The sequence below is a fragment of the Nicotiana tabacum genome, chromosome 7, assembly GCF_000715075.1.
Source record: "Nicotiana tabacum cultivar K326 chromosome 7, ASM71507v2, whole genome shotgun sequence".
Classification (NCBI taxonomy): Eukaryota; Viridiplantae; Streptophyta; class Magnoliopsida; order Solanales; family Solanaceae; genus Nicotiana; species Nicotiana tabacum.
In genome coordinates this window covers 9,431,224-9,448,437 of record NC_134086.1, presented here as the reverse complement: position 1 = coordinate 9,448,437, position 17,214 = coordinate 9,431,224, and the positions used below count along the sequence as shown (strand labels likewise).

At 31.7% G+C, this 17,214-nt stretch overlaps 2 protein-coding genes across 2 annotated transcripts; one reads left to right on the top strand and one right to left on the bottom strand.

Annotated features, from left to right (window-relative positions):
- Positions 1-1,273: 1,273 nt before the first annotated feature.
- LOC107769667 (protein BOBBER 1-like) lies at positions 1,274-2,927 on the bottom strand. Its single transcript, XM_016588904.2, has 2 exons — positions 2,529-2,927; positions 1,274-1,919 (listed from the first exon to the last, which is right to left on the bottom strand). The coding sequence occupies exons 1-2, from the start codon at positions 2,872-2,874 to the stop codon at positions 1,510-1,512; spliced, it is 756 nt and encodes a 251-aa protein (XP_016444390.1). The 5' UTR covers positions 2,875-2,927; the 3' UTR covers positions 1,274-1,509.
- Positions 2,928-15,849: 12,922 nt separating this feature from the next.
- LOC142161975 (uncharacterized) lies at positions 15,850-17,214 on the top strand. Its single transcript, XM_075218268.1, has 2 exons — positions 15,850-16,062; positions 16,300-17,214. Exons 1-2 carry the CDS (start codon positions 15,850-15,852, stop codon positions 17,212-17,214), a joined length of 1,128 nt encoding a protein of 375 aa, XP_075074369.1.

Genomic DNA, 17,214 nt, shown 5'->3' with positions numbered 1-17,214 from the left:
TTCATTGTTCCGGAACAATGGATTTAACAATACGATACAATCAATTTTAATGAAACAATCAAAACAAACATTATTTTGGATACCAATACAGTACGATACAATGTGGAATAACCATCCAAACAAGTTGTAAAGATCGGAAACAAATCCATTATATATTTTACGTCAAACGATACGCGACTAACTCCTGATACAACAGTAAAACAAGACATATAGGTGGATCGATTCATCAAGTTCACGTGTAAAATTAATGCACCCCGGCATACCGCCACTTGGCATCATCCTAACTTAACATTGGGCGTTCCTCCTTTACCATTTGCATTAGCTGGTGAATTAGCAAAATACTTAGTATAAATTTATACCATTAACCAAATATGTTATAAATTTAATTCGTTACCTTATTCCACCTTATCCAATGTACTAAATGGCCCCTAAACTACAACACAGGTGTGAGTCTTATCTCTTTCTTTGATTATTTCTGTAAGTAACATATACTATAAAATTATGCAAAAGTAACCATCTATTGTCACAATTTGACTTAGTAATTGAGTTTGGGGGTGAGATTGTGGCTGTTTTAAGTTTTACGTCCCAAATATTATATTTACCTTATATATTTTAATTGCATTGTTAGCCTATTATATATGTAATAAGTATATGTTGCTTTTTAGAAAATTATTATTTGCACATCTATAAGAAAAATCAGCTAGAGCGATAGCAATAGTCATTAAGAAGAAGAGTCAGGGTTCATCATAGATAAAAGTTCTACAAATTTGAGACTTATATTTTATTCACGAGAATTTCTACGCACAACCATAAATTGTGAATTGTAATTATGTCTTGGATTATACAAGTTTGAAACTTATATTTTATTCGCGAAAATTTCTACGCACAACCATAAATTGTGAATTTTGATTATATATCTTGTTTCAACGGCTACAATTAAAGAAGATTGATTCCTTACAGTTGGAAACATAATTCCATTTCCAAGACAAGAACTAAAACACAAAAATAAAAATTATTGACTTATCAAATTATTATCTATTGAGTTGTGAAAACGATTCAACTAAAGAAAGAAACAAATTTAATATCCGATTTATATCAAGCAATGCATGACCTAGTCTTACTATAACATTCAATGCATAATCTATAGGTTCGACTCATCAAGTTCAATTACCAGGACATCTTTTAATTTGCAAATAAATAGACATAAAGATATAAATAAATCACAGAAACACACATATTGCGACTATATCTTGTTTAGCAATCAAAACAAATATTGAGTTTAAACAGTTGAGAACATATATTTCAAATTCCATGAGCCTGAAAAGAAGCAAATCGACTAAAACTCGGAAAAACATAACTCACTCATCAAATTATCTATTTTGAATCGTGAAAAAGATTAACTAAAGATCGGAAACAAATCGATTACGTCACACAATACGTGACTAACTCCCGATACAACAGTAAAGCAAGACGTATAAGTGGATCGACTCATCAAGTTCACGTGCAAAATTAACACATCCCGAGCATGCCGCCACTTGGCATCATCCTAACATTAGGCATCCCTCCTTTACCATTGGCATTAGCAGGTGAATTAGCAAAATGCTTAGCAATCTCAGGATTTTCTTCCATAATTTTCTTAACCATATCTTGATTTTGAATCTCATCACTAGTTGGTTTACCCAATGTCTTTTGTTTTTGATCAAACATCATTTTTTCCACTGCTGATCTTGTCTCCAAATCTAATTCTGATAGCCTACTTGGCTCAGGCTCAGCTTTTTGTGTGTCAATTTCAGGTCCACCTTTGAATAAACTCTTCCACCAATCAGATTGATTTCTTTTTGTCATAAGAATTGTCACTTGTTTTTGATCTTCTAAACTCCAAAAACATTCATCAGCTTTCACAGGCTCCAGAAGTTCACCTTAGTTAGGAAAATAGAATTACAAAAAGTAAGAGGAAAGGAAATACGGTCAGAACTCTTTATAACATCGCAATACAACAACCAAGTTTCTTTGGAACCAATTTTCAAGTTATGTTATAATATATGTCCTTTATAGCAGTACTTCACTATAACAACCAAAAAATCTGGAACAAAAAAAAGTTGTTGTATAGATGTTTGACTGTATCTATATATTGAAAAATCACTAAAATATAGAAAAAAGAATTTTAACTCAAAATTTCAAAAGTATAATAATTTTAGTGGCAAAAAGTTAAATGTCGAACTAATCATATTTAAATACTCGATCGGTATTTTACTGATCCATTTTTCAAATAGATATATTCATTTAAATTTAAAACCAATAGTTATATTTATAATTAAATTCATTGTATTTGAATGTAGAGAGCCTTCAAGCTCATGGGATAATCACACTTCATGTGTGGCAGATCTAGTTAAAAAGTTACGATTTCAGTTGAATCCGTCATTTTTGACACGTAACTTAGATATATATAAAGAAATTACTAAAATTTTAATAAATATTAAATCTTGTATCCGCTTCCGTAATATATTACAAACTACTATTTTACATACCTTCAACGATTGGTGGTTGATTCTTGAGACCAACTTTGATGAAATTGTTCTTGATATCCACAGCTAAGAATCTTGATTTTGTACCAGGTGGTACAAAAACATTAATAGTAACATCTTGAAGAGTTTGTCCCCATGTATAATTCTCCACATCAAGCCCATTAAATTTATTTGGCTTTAATTTCTTGTTTTCGTCTTCTTCTTCTTTTGGAGCTAAAGAACAAGAAGAAGTGTCTAATTCTTTCTGAGTTTTTTCTTGATTTTCATCTTCTTTTTCCTGTGTATTTTCTACAGGCTTTAACTGTTGTGCTTGATTATCTCCTTCTGTGTAGTCTGAAAGAATTGCCATTATTTTTGGTGTTGAAATGAATGAGTAAGTTGGTGTGAGAATTTGGTAATTAAGAGTGAATTATATAGCAAATTATCAGAGAAAGAAAAGGAAAACTCAGTCTTAATAACAGCATGCCGTGAGATTCGTATTGAATTAGCCTCAAAACAACAAATTATTGAAATATCTAGTAAAATAAATAGTTCTATATTAATTTTATATATTAGAGTTATATATATTGACAATGTAAAACGTTTTTACACTGTTAGTATAGTAAGGTGTATATCATTTTCACTACTATGTAGCATCGAGATTTATTTGTAATTTGTAAGTGATCTGGTTGTGTTTATATTTTTTGCGCCGTTAATGTATAGAACTTAAACTCTAATATTATTTTTAAGAAGAAAAGGAGAAAATTAATTCAAACGAAAAAAACCACAAGATTTGAGTTAGTTAGAACATTTAACCGATTGCTTAAAATACGCTTAGATCAGTACTTGAAGAATTTGACCAAAGCATAAACATTAGGACAATCACTCTGAAAATTTCATATGATTTTCTTCTGAAATTATTTAGTACTTATTCGTGTATTAGAAGTAGTAATATTTACAGTTGGAAATGAAATTGGTTCTGCCAAATTTTATCAACTATTTTCAGTATTTAATATTGAAAAGTCAATTGTGTTAAGAAGGTAAGAAATTTACCCGCACCAAAATATATATGACTCATATCATGTGTTTGCGCGTTTTCTAACTTAATCAGTGTTAATTAATATATATTTTTACCTGATTAATCATGACTTAACAGTAGTAATTTATATGATTTGATGTAAATACTAAGTGTCGGTAAGTATTAAGCATGGATCATGTTACAGGAAGATAAGCTTTATCCAAATTAAGTGTTCTACCTACTAGGGGCGTATGCAGGAATTTTTGTAAGCGGTGTCGAAATTTATAAAAGAATTGGAATGTTACTTTGATTATCATACTTTTAGACAAGAAATAACCTTAGTTTATTGGTTTTGTTGAGTCTTAAAGTTAAAAAAGATTTTGAATTCAATTCTATTTCATCACAATTTTTAACTACAAAGGCTCTCTCAAATATTTACAAAAGAAAAATGTACTAGTTGAGGTTTGAACCTTTGACCTCTTAGAGCAAAATCAAGCACAAAACCAACACACTAAGGCACAATTTATGTCAAGTGGTGTCATTTTATCTTACTTATCCGTTTCTGTACAATATTAATATATATATTTAGTAAAAAATTTCGACGAAGCGGTGTCGCATGACACCGCTTGAGGAAGCGTGCATGCGCCCATGCTACCTACCCGTTTGACTTGCATAATTATGATGATATTTAATCTTAATTTAACAAATGTTAATTAATATATTTAAAATCGAACCACGTAAAAAGGAATAATAAATTACACTAATATTTAATTGTTTATTTACAATTATCAAAAGTTCTAATCTAAGCATACCCACATCCATGCACGTGCATATATCTTATTATATTTTTTTTGTCTTATTTTATATCTTATTTATCAGTATAATAAATAATTTCCTTATATTTATTGCTAAAGATTAGTCATTATTTGATGTTAAGTTATTATTATTAAGTTGTAAAAGTTTACTACTCCTATGTGTTATAGACCACTCGCTTTTCAAGTGTGATTGAGAGAGCAAAACTCGGCGATCAAGTATGACTTAACGTAGGGATCATGAACTAAAATTACCTCAGTTTTTGTTTTAAATTCTTAATATCTTTGGAATATCAGTTAATATCCCAATAATTCAGGCACACAATTAACATTTTATCCCTGTGTTACCTCTTGTTTGATTACAACTCTTTGTTGTGCTGTTTTCGGTTTCAGGGACGTCAACGGGCACAAGATGGGGTTGGTTGACTCTTAACCCGCAAAACTTTCAACCCGTCCCGCCCGCTCCGCATGAATCCAAACTAAACGTGGTCCGCACCCGCTCTGCCCTATTTGTGGTAATTTTAGGGTTTTTTCCAACTCCACTACGGTTTCTAATTCCTAACTAAAAAGGCTTTTTATATCTTTCTCTCTCTATATATAGACACTCATTCTTCTTCCTAATTCTCATATCTATTCACAAAATCTCTTTTTCTACTTCTAAAACAATTTTTTTGTTTTTTTTTACAACGATGGGAATTTTCTCATACTACAAAGAAGAAGCACAAGAACCACTCATAAAATCTATAGAGAAAGCCCAAGATAATTCATCTTCTTCTTCTCCAAAAGAAGAAGAAGAAAAGAATAAGTTGATAATACCAAACAAAGCCAATGGACTTGACATGGAAAATTATACATGGGGTCAATCACTTGAAGAAGTTACCATAAATATCAAATTACCACGTGGTGAAAGTGAAAATTATTTTACTGTAGCAATTGAGAATAGTAATTCTCTCAAAGTTGGACGACATCTTCAACCATTTATAATAGATGGTCAACTTTTCAAGGAAATTAAAGCTGATAAATGGAGTTGGTATTTTTCTAGTAAAGAAGAAATTTGTATTATTCTTCCTAAGAAAAATAAGAATTGGTGGAAAAGTTTGTTGAAAGGTGGTCCAGAAATTGACACACAAAATTTTGAGGATAAATGGAGGATTTTGACAGGAAAACTATGGCAGCCGTGGAAAAGATGTATTTTTGGCTAGTTATGTCATTCACTTATTTTAGGTAGTAGTAATTAATTTCAATTTATTTTTGGTGGAATGTAATGGTTTTTTATTTGAGTTGAAGGAAATTGGATTTGAGTCAAGACTATTCTTTAATTTGATTGGGGTTCTAAATTATTTTTTTATTCTTACCATGTTGTTTCTCTTAATTCGGTTATCATATTATCTTGTTGTTGTTCACTGCCGGTTCTTCATGATTTTTTCACTATTTAAACACAACTGTTATTGTGCTTTGCGTGAGTCGAGGGTCTATCGAAAACAAACTTTTATATCTCTCTGTATATATAGACACCCATTCTTCTCCCAAATTCTCACATCTATTCACATAAAAATCTCCCCATTCTTCTCCTTTTCTACTTCTAAAACAATCTTTTTGGTTTTTCAACAATGAGAATTCTCACATACTACAAAGAAGAAGAACAAGATAACCACTCATAAAGCCTATAGAAAAAGAAAAAGAATTTCTAAAGGCTATAGAGAAATATAAAAGAAGAAGAAAAAGAAGCTGCTAAAACCAAACAAAGCTGCTAAATTTTTGTCGTCGTTGATATTCTTACCCCTCTTTCAACTCACTTCTCTCTTTACGTAAAGTGGGATTGCTCCTACCAACACCTACTAGTCTACTGCTAAAAAAATAGCAAATTTGCGACTGAAAAAATTAGTCGAAAATTTCCGACTAATTCGATCGGAAATTTCAGAAATAATATTTGTTATATTTTTTTAAGTTCTTTCAACTATGATCGCAACGTTTGGCGTAAAAATTCGGGATAAAAATTTCCGGCAAATTCGATCGGAAACTAAAATTAGTCAAACCATTTTGTTTGACCATTTGCGACCGAAACATGACACAACTTTATTTAAAATTTGGTCAACTTATTTTTTTTAAAATTTGCAACTGAAATAGTCGCTAAATTTTCGACAGGATTAGTCGCAAATCTATATCTATATATTATTAAAAGGAAGGAAGTTTGGCATAGAATTGTGATAAGTGGCGGAATAAGAAGATGACACGTGTTAATTTTTAGGACAAAAAGTAGCTTGACGGTTATCCAATGGACTATGAGCAGTGGTGCCTTTGGAGATATCTATATCTATATCTATATATTATTAAAAGGAAGAAAGTTTGGCATAGAATTGTGACAAGTGGCGGAATAAGAAGATGACACGTGTTAATTTTTGGGACAAAAAGTAGTTGTTATAGAATCTATGGGAACATGAACTCAATATAGAATTTCAAAGTATAACGAAATTTGCTATTTGTGGAGCACTTCATTTCCTATCTAAATTCTCAAAGTAGTCTGCTTTACTTGCCAAATTTGAACTTCTTCGGTTGGTAATTTCTAAATTCAATTGAAGTGGACTATACACCTAAGATGTTTGATGATACGCAAAACCTGAACTTCTTCTGTTGCTATTTTTTTTTTATTTACATCGGGTGTCCGAGTCTCTTCGAGCCCCGACTATTCCCGGAGGTACACAGGCCCTCGGCAAGGAGTTTCCCAAGTGCACCACGGTTAATTCAGGTTTTACCCAGTCCGATGGTCCTCAGAAATTATTTGCACCCAGTGGATTTCGAACTTAAGACCTTAAAAGAGAGCAAACCCCAGTGGGTTTCATGTATTTATTGAGTAGTTTTAATGATAATCATTGAAGTAGACTATGCACCCAAGTTGTTTGATAATATACTCGACTCATTCATCAAATAATATTTGAAGTACATAACGTAAAACATATTTTAAATAGAGTTTTTCTCGCGAATGCATATCTTAAAACTGACTTTAAGAACAATCATAGCTTTAAAATTGTATTTCGACTCACAGTGTAGTTCACTATGATCATTGCAAGTAATAATTCATTTCTTTTACACGTCTAGCTTTTCTCTTCTTTTTTGTAATATGACAAAATCTAATCAGCAATTAGGCCAAGCTAATCTATAATATTTCAAATTTGATTCTTCTAATTTAATACTTAGGACATGGCCCTAAACAGGGAATTGTGGAGATCGAACATTAAGGTTGTAGGTTAGGGAAATTGTGATGTCTTTTTTACAGCGCACTAGAGTGAGACTAGCCAGTTAGGAATTAGTCTTAGGATGCTATTGATCAACTACTGATGATGGGCTTTATCTTCTGTGTATTAATACCTTACATATTCTCGTATTTCCTATATCTCTTATATTGTTGTTACTTTGTTTTTATGGTATTTATGTTATGGTATGGATTTTATGGTATTTTATGTTGTTTTATTATGAGTCTATTTGATAGTACTAATATATTGTCTCTTGTCGCCTCTTTGAGCCGAGGGTCTCCTGGAAACAACCTCTCTGCCCCTCGGGGTAGAGGTAAGGTCTGCGTACATATTACCCTCCCCAGACCCCACTTGTGGGATTTACACTGGGTTGTTGTTGTTGTTGTTGTTGTTGTTGTTGTTGTTGTTGTTGTTGTTGTTGTTGTAATTTAATATAGAGTAAAAATTAAAAAAAATAGAAAAATGGACTTCGACGCTGCCACAACATATGCTTCTCTATGAAGAAGTAAACTAAAGGTACCTTTTTTGTTAGTAATATTTTGGTAGATTACTAGCACTTTTTAATTGAAGACCTTTGTAGGTTTAATTTTAGTATCTTAGAGCTCAAAATTCCGGAACTACATTTAGTAAAGTGGATTTATACAAACGTTCTTTTTACTATTAGTTTTATACTAAATTGCAGCTAAGGTAAGGAACTTCGTGTCGCTGCTGCTCCATTCCGCTGCGCTGCGGTCTCATGAACTGAACTTCGTTGCCACTAAATTGCTTACAAAAACTTATTCTTAAAATCTCTGTTTCTTTTTCAAGGAGCACAAAGTTATTTGACCCTGCTAATATAGCATTCTGTTGGAGCTGCATGTGAACTTTTATGGTATTCTGATCATATTATAGTTCAGCTTTGGGGAGCTATATATATATATATTTTTGCTTTCTGAATGTTCACTTGATTTATAAGTATCATCTTTTGAGCTATTTGTGGGAATTACTGAGGCTAATGATTGTAGCGAATATAAAATATCGACGCTACGAGTTTTGAATATGTTGGTCACCAAACTCAAAGGTTATCAACAAGAAATCGAGAGAATGAGGAACAATGCGTTTCACTTTGGGCTTCATGGTGTTAAAAGCAATAATGTTGGATCTCATCCTCTTGAAGGTAAGGCGAGAGGGATGAAGCCAAACCATAGGTGTTTGCAACTATTTTCCTCTTCGTTACCAAAAAACAATATCTTTCTCTTCATCTCTTCTTATCTCTTGATATTGATTATACAGTACTTTATTCAAGGTTTGTTCCTGCGACCTAGAATACATCACTCTTTGTTGCAGTGTTGTGGCTAATTTTTGAAATTTTATATGCTTAATACAGGACTATTGCTTACAAAGATCAATTGAAGTATAATCAATTGAAAGAATATCACTATGCCCTGGTAAATATTTTATCCATTTTCTTTTAATTTGTAAATTGAGTCCATACTTCAACAACGAACGACATTTGATTAGCCAGCAACTGAAGAGATGTAAGGTTGATTATATATTAAAGATCAATCGGTAAAAAGTAAAGATCAACCATTGCGTATTTTAAGATATAAATTTAAAAATAATTTTGTAATCCAGTCTCGTTCATGAATTATTCAGTCTTAGGTGTTTGTTTCACTTCATTGAATCATTAAATTGTCAGATACTTCATTCTATAGAATACTTCAAATTACAAAGGTCTAGGAGACTAGGACCACTGCTGTTTGTTTGCATAAGTTTTAGTAGATTTTATACTTGATTATGGAAGCAAAATTTGATTGTTTTGCAATCTGCTAACTAGCCCGTGCTAATCTACTTTATATCTCAATAATATGCAGAAAGTTGCGATTAGCAAGATGGATATGCAATCAACAAAATATTTGTTGCTGAATAGGTTTACATACATGTTCATCTTAAACTAAATTCATGACTCATAGTGATATACTATCTGTTCTTCCTTCATTATAACCTCTTTTGGCATCTGCTCTAAGCATATGTTAATAAATATCATCATGTATGGTTAAACTTACAGACGTCGGCAATCTTTTAATTTATTTGTAATGCAACTTTAAAAAATTGCTAAAATTTCCTTTTTTTAATTAATTGATTAACTTCCTTTCAAGATTTTGCATTTCTCAATATGCCAATCCATTCACTGGTCTGATCCATTTACCTAGCTAATGTGATGCTTTCCTTCTGAAAGTCAGGAATGGTGATTTAGTTGTTCCATACTTGAGATTTAGCAGAAGATGAGTTATTTTTCCTCTTATATAATAATACATAATATGAGATAATATTTCACATGTTGAAGCCATTTCAGGTACGTTTGATAAGATATTTTATTTGTATTATTATTATTATTATTATTATTCCTTTTATGTTTTGCTTTACGACTCCTTTTAATTATACTTACGGAAAATTTGGAAGGCTTCGACGCTATAATTTTTTGTTGTGGCGCAGAAAGAGTTCAAAAATATATGTAAGCACGTAATTTTTGACCCATGCAACTTTTAAAAGTAGTATTTTAAAAAAAAATATTTACTTATTTTTATTTTAATAGAATTTAGCCTATTTTTCACTTTTAGTCTAATAGTAGAACATGAAAGTCAAAAATACAAAAATATTTTCAATTTTATCTTTTATCTTTCTATTTAAGTTAAGGCCATTAGTCTTTTATAGTAATATTAATTTAAGTTTGCTAGCATTCTAATTAACTTTTTTCTGCTTCCATTTTAATATATAATCTTTGAAAAATGGTGGTTTCATATCAATATAAATTTTATGTTAGTTAAAATCAATTACTAGTATTTTAGTAATATTTTGCTATTTATTTTTATCTTTGAAAATGTGATTGAATTTTGATTTTACCTTGTCTTATTTTAATTAGAGGAATCCATTTTCAGCTATTTTAGGTTGTCCAGCTTTGAGCCTAACAAGACCTAACCCATTATCCCCTTCTTCTTTAACCCTTCCCTAACCCTTCTTCTTCAGCTAGACTACCAAGACCTGAAATCCTAGACAAAAAACTCCACCGCCCAGCAGCACTCTCTTCACCATCCCCATTTGCACATGGTCTAAGGTGGTCCACTCTCCATTGTCTAGCAAACAGAACTTCCATTCAAACAGAAAATGGCAAAGACATAAGTTTTGTTTTTTTAAAGAATCTAATGAGCAATGAAAGTTAGCACCAAGTCTTGATTCTGCTGCGTCTCCGTTTTCTTCCTTGCGAATTCAGCAAATTTATTTCATCCGTCGTGGTCGAGATCGAGGTTGTTCGTTGAGGTTCCGATCGCGGTCTCAAATTAGATCCGGATTTCTGTTTGGCGAAAACCCTTTAAGGTTCATTTCTTACCTTCTTTCTTTTATCTTTTTAATATATTTTGTGTGACTTCATAATTTATTTAAATGAGTTGATGATTTCTTTTAACTTTTGTTTGCTTGAGATCAATCGAAATGAATGTTAAATGAGTTATTTGCAGATTGTACTCAACTCTTGATACTCTTCTGTTATAGTTCAAGTCACATGAGTAGATAGTAAAAATTAGGAAATTAAGAATTAAAAAAGAAAGTAAGGTTTGATAAACTATTTTGGACTACTAAACTATATGGATCGTGGGTTTGTAGGTAAAAATTGAAAGTATATTAGGTTAAAATGATATTGAGTTCAATGATAATTTCAGACGTTTTGATTTGCATATGGTTTAGATCTTGTTTATTTATAGGGTTTTTAAGACGCTAGGAGTATGTTTAGGCCGACCACTTGGGTAGGCAACATTAGGACGTTTCATTAATTTTGAGGCGAGAGGTCGTTCCCTTAGTTAAATTTATCCGGGGAATGCCCGAAGGATTTGTATATATTTTTATCCGAGGTATGCCCCGAAGTATTTGTATTTGGAGGCGAAAAGTAAAACTCTTAGTATTTTTATTTTTATTTTTAATTTTATTTTTGATTTTTCTTATATTAGGTGGGGACGACCTCAAGTCTCTTGTGTGTTTATTTTTCTTTTCTGTGTTTAATTTTACCTCTATTTGAATATTTTAAAAGCCAACTAGATCAAGTATGCAACTATACTAGTTACGGGACTTGGGGAGTGCCTAACACCTTCTCCCCGAATCAAATGAACCCCCTTACCCGAATCTCTGGTGAAGACTTAGTTTTGGAGTTCCAAGTGTTTTAAAAGGAAAAAATTATTTTTAAAAAAACGGTGACCTGACACACAAAATTAAATGTCAGGTGTCGACTCTGAGTTAATCTTTTTGAACACAATTTTGTCACTTTCAAATTTGAAACCTTTTTGAGCTTCATAAAATCTTTTTATTTATTTTAAGAAGGTTAATGAAGTTGGTTAAAATAGGGGTGTGAGAATATAAAGTTAGAACTAGAGTAGGTTTCATATTCAGTCAGTTTCTTTTTATATGATATGCTTCAGTTTATTTGGATATTAAGTTTTAATGATATTAACTGAAGTTAAAAAATCCTATTACTATTTTGACTTTGTGGAAATCGGTAAATATGGCTTCTATTTTTTTATGAAATTTGGTATGTATAGTGTTACCAAACATATATAAAATTAAAAGCTTTTTGACATAATGTGAGATCACTAATTTTTATTAATGTCAATATCAGGGATATGATAAGAACTTTTTTGTTTTCATATAAAACAAGTAATTAAGATCGTGATATTGATATCAAGTGTCAATTAAAATTATCAGTATAAATTTCTATTGAAGTATACATTATTTTAAATATGTCGATGCGATATGACAACTATTTTTTTTATATCAAACAAATAAGTTTCTACTTTTTTTCTTTGATCGCGCATTATGCGGGTACGAATACTAGTTTCTTTTAAAACCCCAGCCCGCCCCCATTTCTTTCTTCTCTCTTCTTTCTCCACTGAGAACCCCAGAAACCCCCCCCCCCCCAAGCCCCCAGCCGTCGACAGCCATTGCTCGCAGGGAAAGGTACGTCACTCTTTTCTCTATTCTTCCCCAACCCCATCCTCACCCCTTCCCTATATCAATCTGCCCCCTTCCCTCACAATTGGAGTAGTATTTTTGCGTAATGATTGAAGAAACATGTGTGATTTTTGCATAATGACTGTAGAAACATGTGTGATAATCCATATATGGAAATAGTACATTGTTAGATGCACAACCACCATTCTTGGCGAACTCTTGTTAGTTGCCTAATTGAAATAAATTTGAAACTATTTTAGAATTTTCATAGATGTTTATTTAGAATTGCCATAGATTTATTTTTAGAATTGCCATAGATGTATTAATATTTAAGCTTGAAACTAAATTCACTTTTTAAATTGAGGTTAGTACCTATATCTATATTATATTAAAAGGAGAGTAGTGAAGCATGAGGTTAAGCCAAGTGGCAAGCTAAAAAAAAGCTACTTGGTAATTTTAAGACAACATTAAAAATTTGAATTATAAATGGAAACATAATTAATGAAAGTAGTAGTTCAATAAGAATTATTTTTTAATTATGATACAAATCTCTATTAGTAGTATAATTTAGTTAACATTTTTTTTATATAATTAAGGTAGGGACGAAATAAATTATGGTAGAGACGAATTTTAATTAATTGATCAAGGTTTGTAACTGACCTTATTTTGGTACAATATACATTACATTACTGTAGGTATCTTTAATTAAAATTTTATGTATAATTCAGTTATGATATGTATCTTTTTTTGAGAAAGAATCAATTAAATTTTCATTTTGTATCTTACACATTAATTTAAAGTTGAAATAATAATTCTTTATTTAGTACAAACTTTGTATCTGACTTTATTTGTGAACAATATATATTATTATAGGTATTTTTAATTAAATTTTGTGTATAATTCAGTTATGGTAGGAAAAATAATTAAATAGTAATATTATATATATATATATATGTATAATTTAGTTATGGTAGGAAAAATGAGGTTATATTAATGTTGACAATTCGGACAAATAAATATTTCTTAAAATAATAGTGAAAATATATTGCAACAATTAGAGTTTTTACGATTAATATTTGAATTGAGTATTGCTATGTTAAGTTTGAAAGTATAAGATGATTTTTGAAAATGTGGTCTAATGGAGAATATAGAAGAATAAGATATATTTGAATTTAAGATGGGACTTTTTTTTTAAAATATGATAAGAAAAATCATATTTAAGAATACGAGCAACAAAGTCAAAGTTACTATTGAAATAATTTTTATTTATTATTTGTATTATATTAAAATGATGTGATAAAAGTGAATATTAAATTCAAGTAAACTAATAAAAAGCACATGACAACGTTAATAATATTCAGTATTGAATATACAATAGCAAAATAAGAAACAAACAGAGAAAAAATCAAAATTTCTATCATAAAGAATAAAGAAGAATAAAACTTATTTAAATTTGATATAAAAAAGTTCTTTTTAAGTATGATAAAAAGGTATGATGTGGATAAGGCCACATAACTGAAGTTTAATAGATTAAAAAATTACAAAAATCAAAATATTAATAATTTAGAGATAATGCGAGGTTATTTATACTAAGAATTAGTTTTAAAAATAAAATAAAGTAAATATATAATGCTTAAAGATATTATTAATAAATTTAAACAATTTAATAATTTTGAGTATTAATTTTAAATAAAATAAATATTTATTTCAAGATTAAAAATCATACATCGATTTATATAATAATATTAAAGGATATAAATGGATTATGATATTAAATAAAGAGGCATGTTAATGAAAGCCCTATAAGAAAATAAAATACTATATATTAGGTAATTTAATAGCAATAAACCTAGTCGCTGGTTAACAGGAATGGGTAGTGCACCTATAGTTTTTCATAAACCAGCAAAGGATGGGGGAATTGACGGAACGACAGTGACGCCGGACACATGTATTCAACAGAGATTACTTCCGGTAACTTTTGGTAGTTTTTTGCCACAAAAATTTCAGCCAATTAGGGAAGAAATTGAAGAAAATGAAGCGTAAACTCTGCTGAAGGAAACCACGGAAGCTGCGCAAATCCATTGGCGATTGCAATTTTCAGCACAGGTAAACTCAGGACAGACCCGGCAAGATATGACATATCTAGGGGAAGTTGAGAGGAAAAAGGAAGCCATGCAGATGAATCGAAGCTCTCAAAAGGGGAAAACATTATGCTATGTACCGCCTGCTATGAGGGATGATACTTTTGTCGTGCAAATTAAAGATGAAGATACGAAGGAACAGGAGACCTACTGGAGCACAACTTTGATTGGGTTTGTGCTAGGTGACAACCCTTATGAGAAAGCAATGGACAACTATGTCACAAATGTATGGAATTTTGTTGAGAAGCCTCAAATTCTATATCATGAGAATGGATACTATATTTTCAAGTTTGAAAATACTGAAGATAGGGACCTAGTACTCCAAGCAGGACCTTATACATATCACAACAAGCCTTTTGTGCTGTAACAATGGAGAATGTATTTCAAATTTGATCCAGGAAGCGTGAGTGTGATTCCCTTGTGGATCACATTTCCATGTCTACCACTGGGTTTTTGGTCTACAGAAGCACTCAGTAAACTAGCTAGTGTTGTTGGGGAGCCTTTGTACATTGATAAGATCACTACTGAAATGGAAAAGGTGTCTTATGCAAGAGTTTTGGTGGAAACTGACATATCCCAACCACTACCAGATAGTTTTGAAATGAAAACTAAGAGGGGAGTAATAATTCAGCAAATTGAATATGAATGAAAGCCAAAGTATTGTTGTGACTGTATTAGATTTGGGCATAATTCAAACGAATGTTGGCTTAAGGAAGTGCAGGAAAAGGCAGTGGAAGTAAAAGTCCAACAAAGGGATGCTGGGAAAAAGAAGCAACACCACAGAGGGACCTTGAAATGGATGTCAAAAGATAAGAGGAAGGATGATGTGATTCAACATACTAGAAATGAAGGGGACATGCAACAAACAAATGACAAATGAGATGATAAGCTTACTGATAATGGAGAAATGAAGGGGAAAAGTATACAGCAAAGTGCAGTAGTTATGATGCAGTCCACAAACAGGTTCTCATTACTGCAGATAGAAGATGATCCAGGGGACGCTGGCCCATCCAGCTTCACCCAAAAATGATCATATGCACCTAGAATATAAGGGGTCTGAACAAGGCCCATAAGCAAAAAGAGTTAAAAATCTTTATGAGGAAACATAAGGTTGAGTTTATAAGCTGTTTAGAAACAAGAGTAAAGGAAATGAAGGCTAACAGGATAATGAATAAAGTATGCAATGATTGGAGATTTTGCTGTAACTACAAGGAACATCCAAATGGAAGGATTTGGCTATTGTGGAAACAAAATGTTGAGGTGCAGATACTGTTGCTTGATGAACAATTTATGCATTGTGAAGTCCAAGAAAGAAGTTCCACTTTCAAGACTTTGATAATTGTGGTGTATGCAAGTAATGAGGTAAACAAAAGGCAACAGCTATGGGATAAACTTGTGAATTTATGAGCAACTATTAAGGAGAGTTGGTTACTTAGTGGAGACTTCAATAATGTCCTCCATAGTGATGATAGGATAGGGGCTCCAGTTACACAAAGTGAGATCAAGGGGTTCCAGGATGCAATTATTACCCTGCAACTCACACAATTGAAGAGTTTGGGATGGTTCTATACTTGATGCAACAAACAACAACTGGAAAAGAGGGTATACAATAGAATTGACTGGGCACTGGGGAATGTTGAGTGGATGCAGAAGTACAGTCATATTGAAGCAGATTTTCTAAATCCTGAGGTGTCAGACCACTCCCCTATTCTACTACAATGCAAGGTTGTAGATCAAAAAAGGAACTTGCATCCTAAACCTTTTAAATTGTATAGCTCTGTAATGGATCATGCTGACTTTGCAGGCATAGTGGAAAAAGTATGGAATCAAAAGGTAAATGGAGGCAACATGCACAGGGTATGGAATAAGCTTAAAGATTTGAAAACTGAACTGAAGGAATTGAATACTTATATGGCTTCATATAGGCTTCAACTCAATAAGGCCAGGCAGAAACTTGAAGCCATTCAGAGTGAACTAAAGCACAAACATATGGATCAAAGGTTGATTGATCAAGAAAAAATAGCTTTGATGGAAGTAGAGAAATGGAGCAGTATAGAGGAACAGATTCTACATCAGAAATCTAGAGCACATTGGATAGCTTGTAGAGACTCAAATTCTAAGTATTTCCATGCACAGTTAAAGCTAAGGACAAACACAAATACTATAAACTCTATCTATACTGACTTGGGAGACAAGGTATCTAATCATATACTGGTGGAGGAAGAGTTTGTCAAGTTCTTCAGGAAGCTACTGGGAGAGAATAACACTACATGTGAATGTCCAAACTCTGAGGTCATACGTCAAGGACCTTGTCTTAATATGCAGCAGAAGGAGGACCTAATCAAAGTAGTTACAAGAGATGAAATACTTCAGGCAATAAAAGATATGCCCCATGATAAGGCACCAGGAGTGGATGGGTTTCCAATTGAATTTTTCACAAGACATTGGCAAGTAGTAGGTGATGACATATATGAGGTTGTGAAGGATTTTTTTTGTGACTGGGAGGCTGCATAA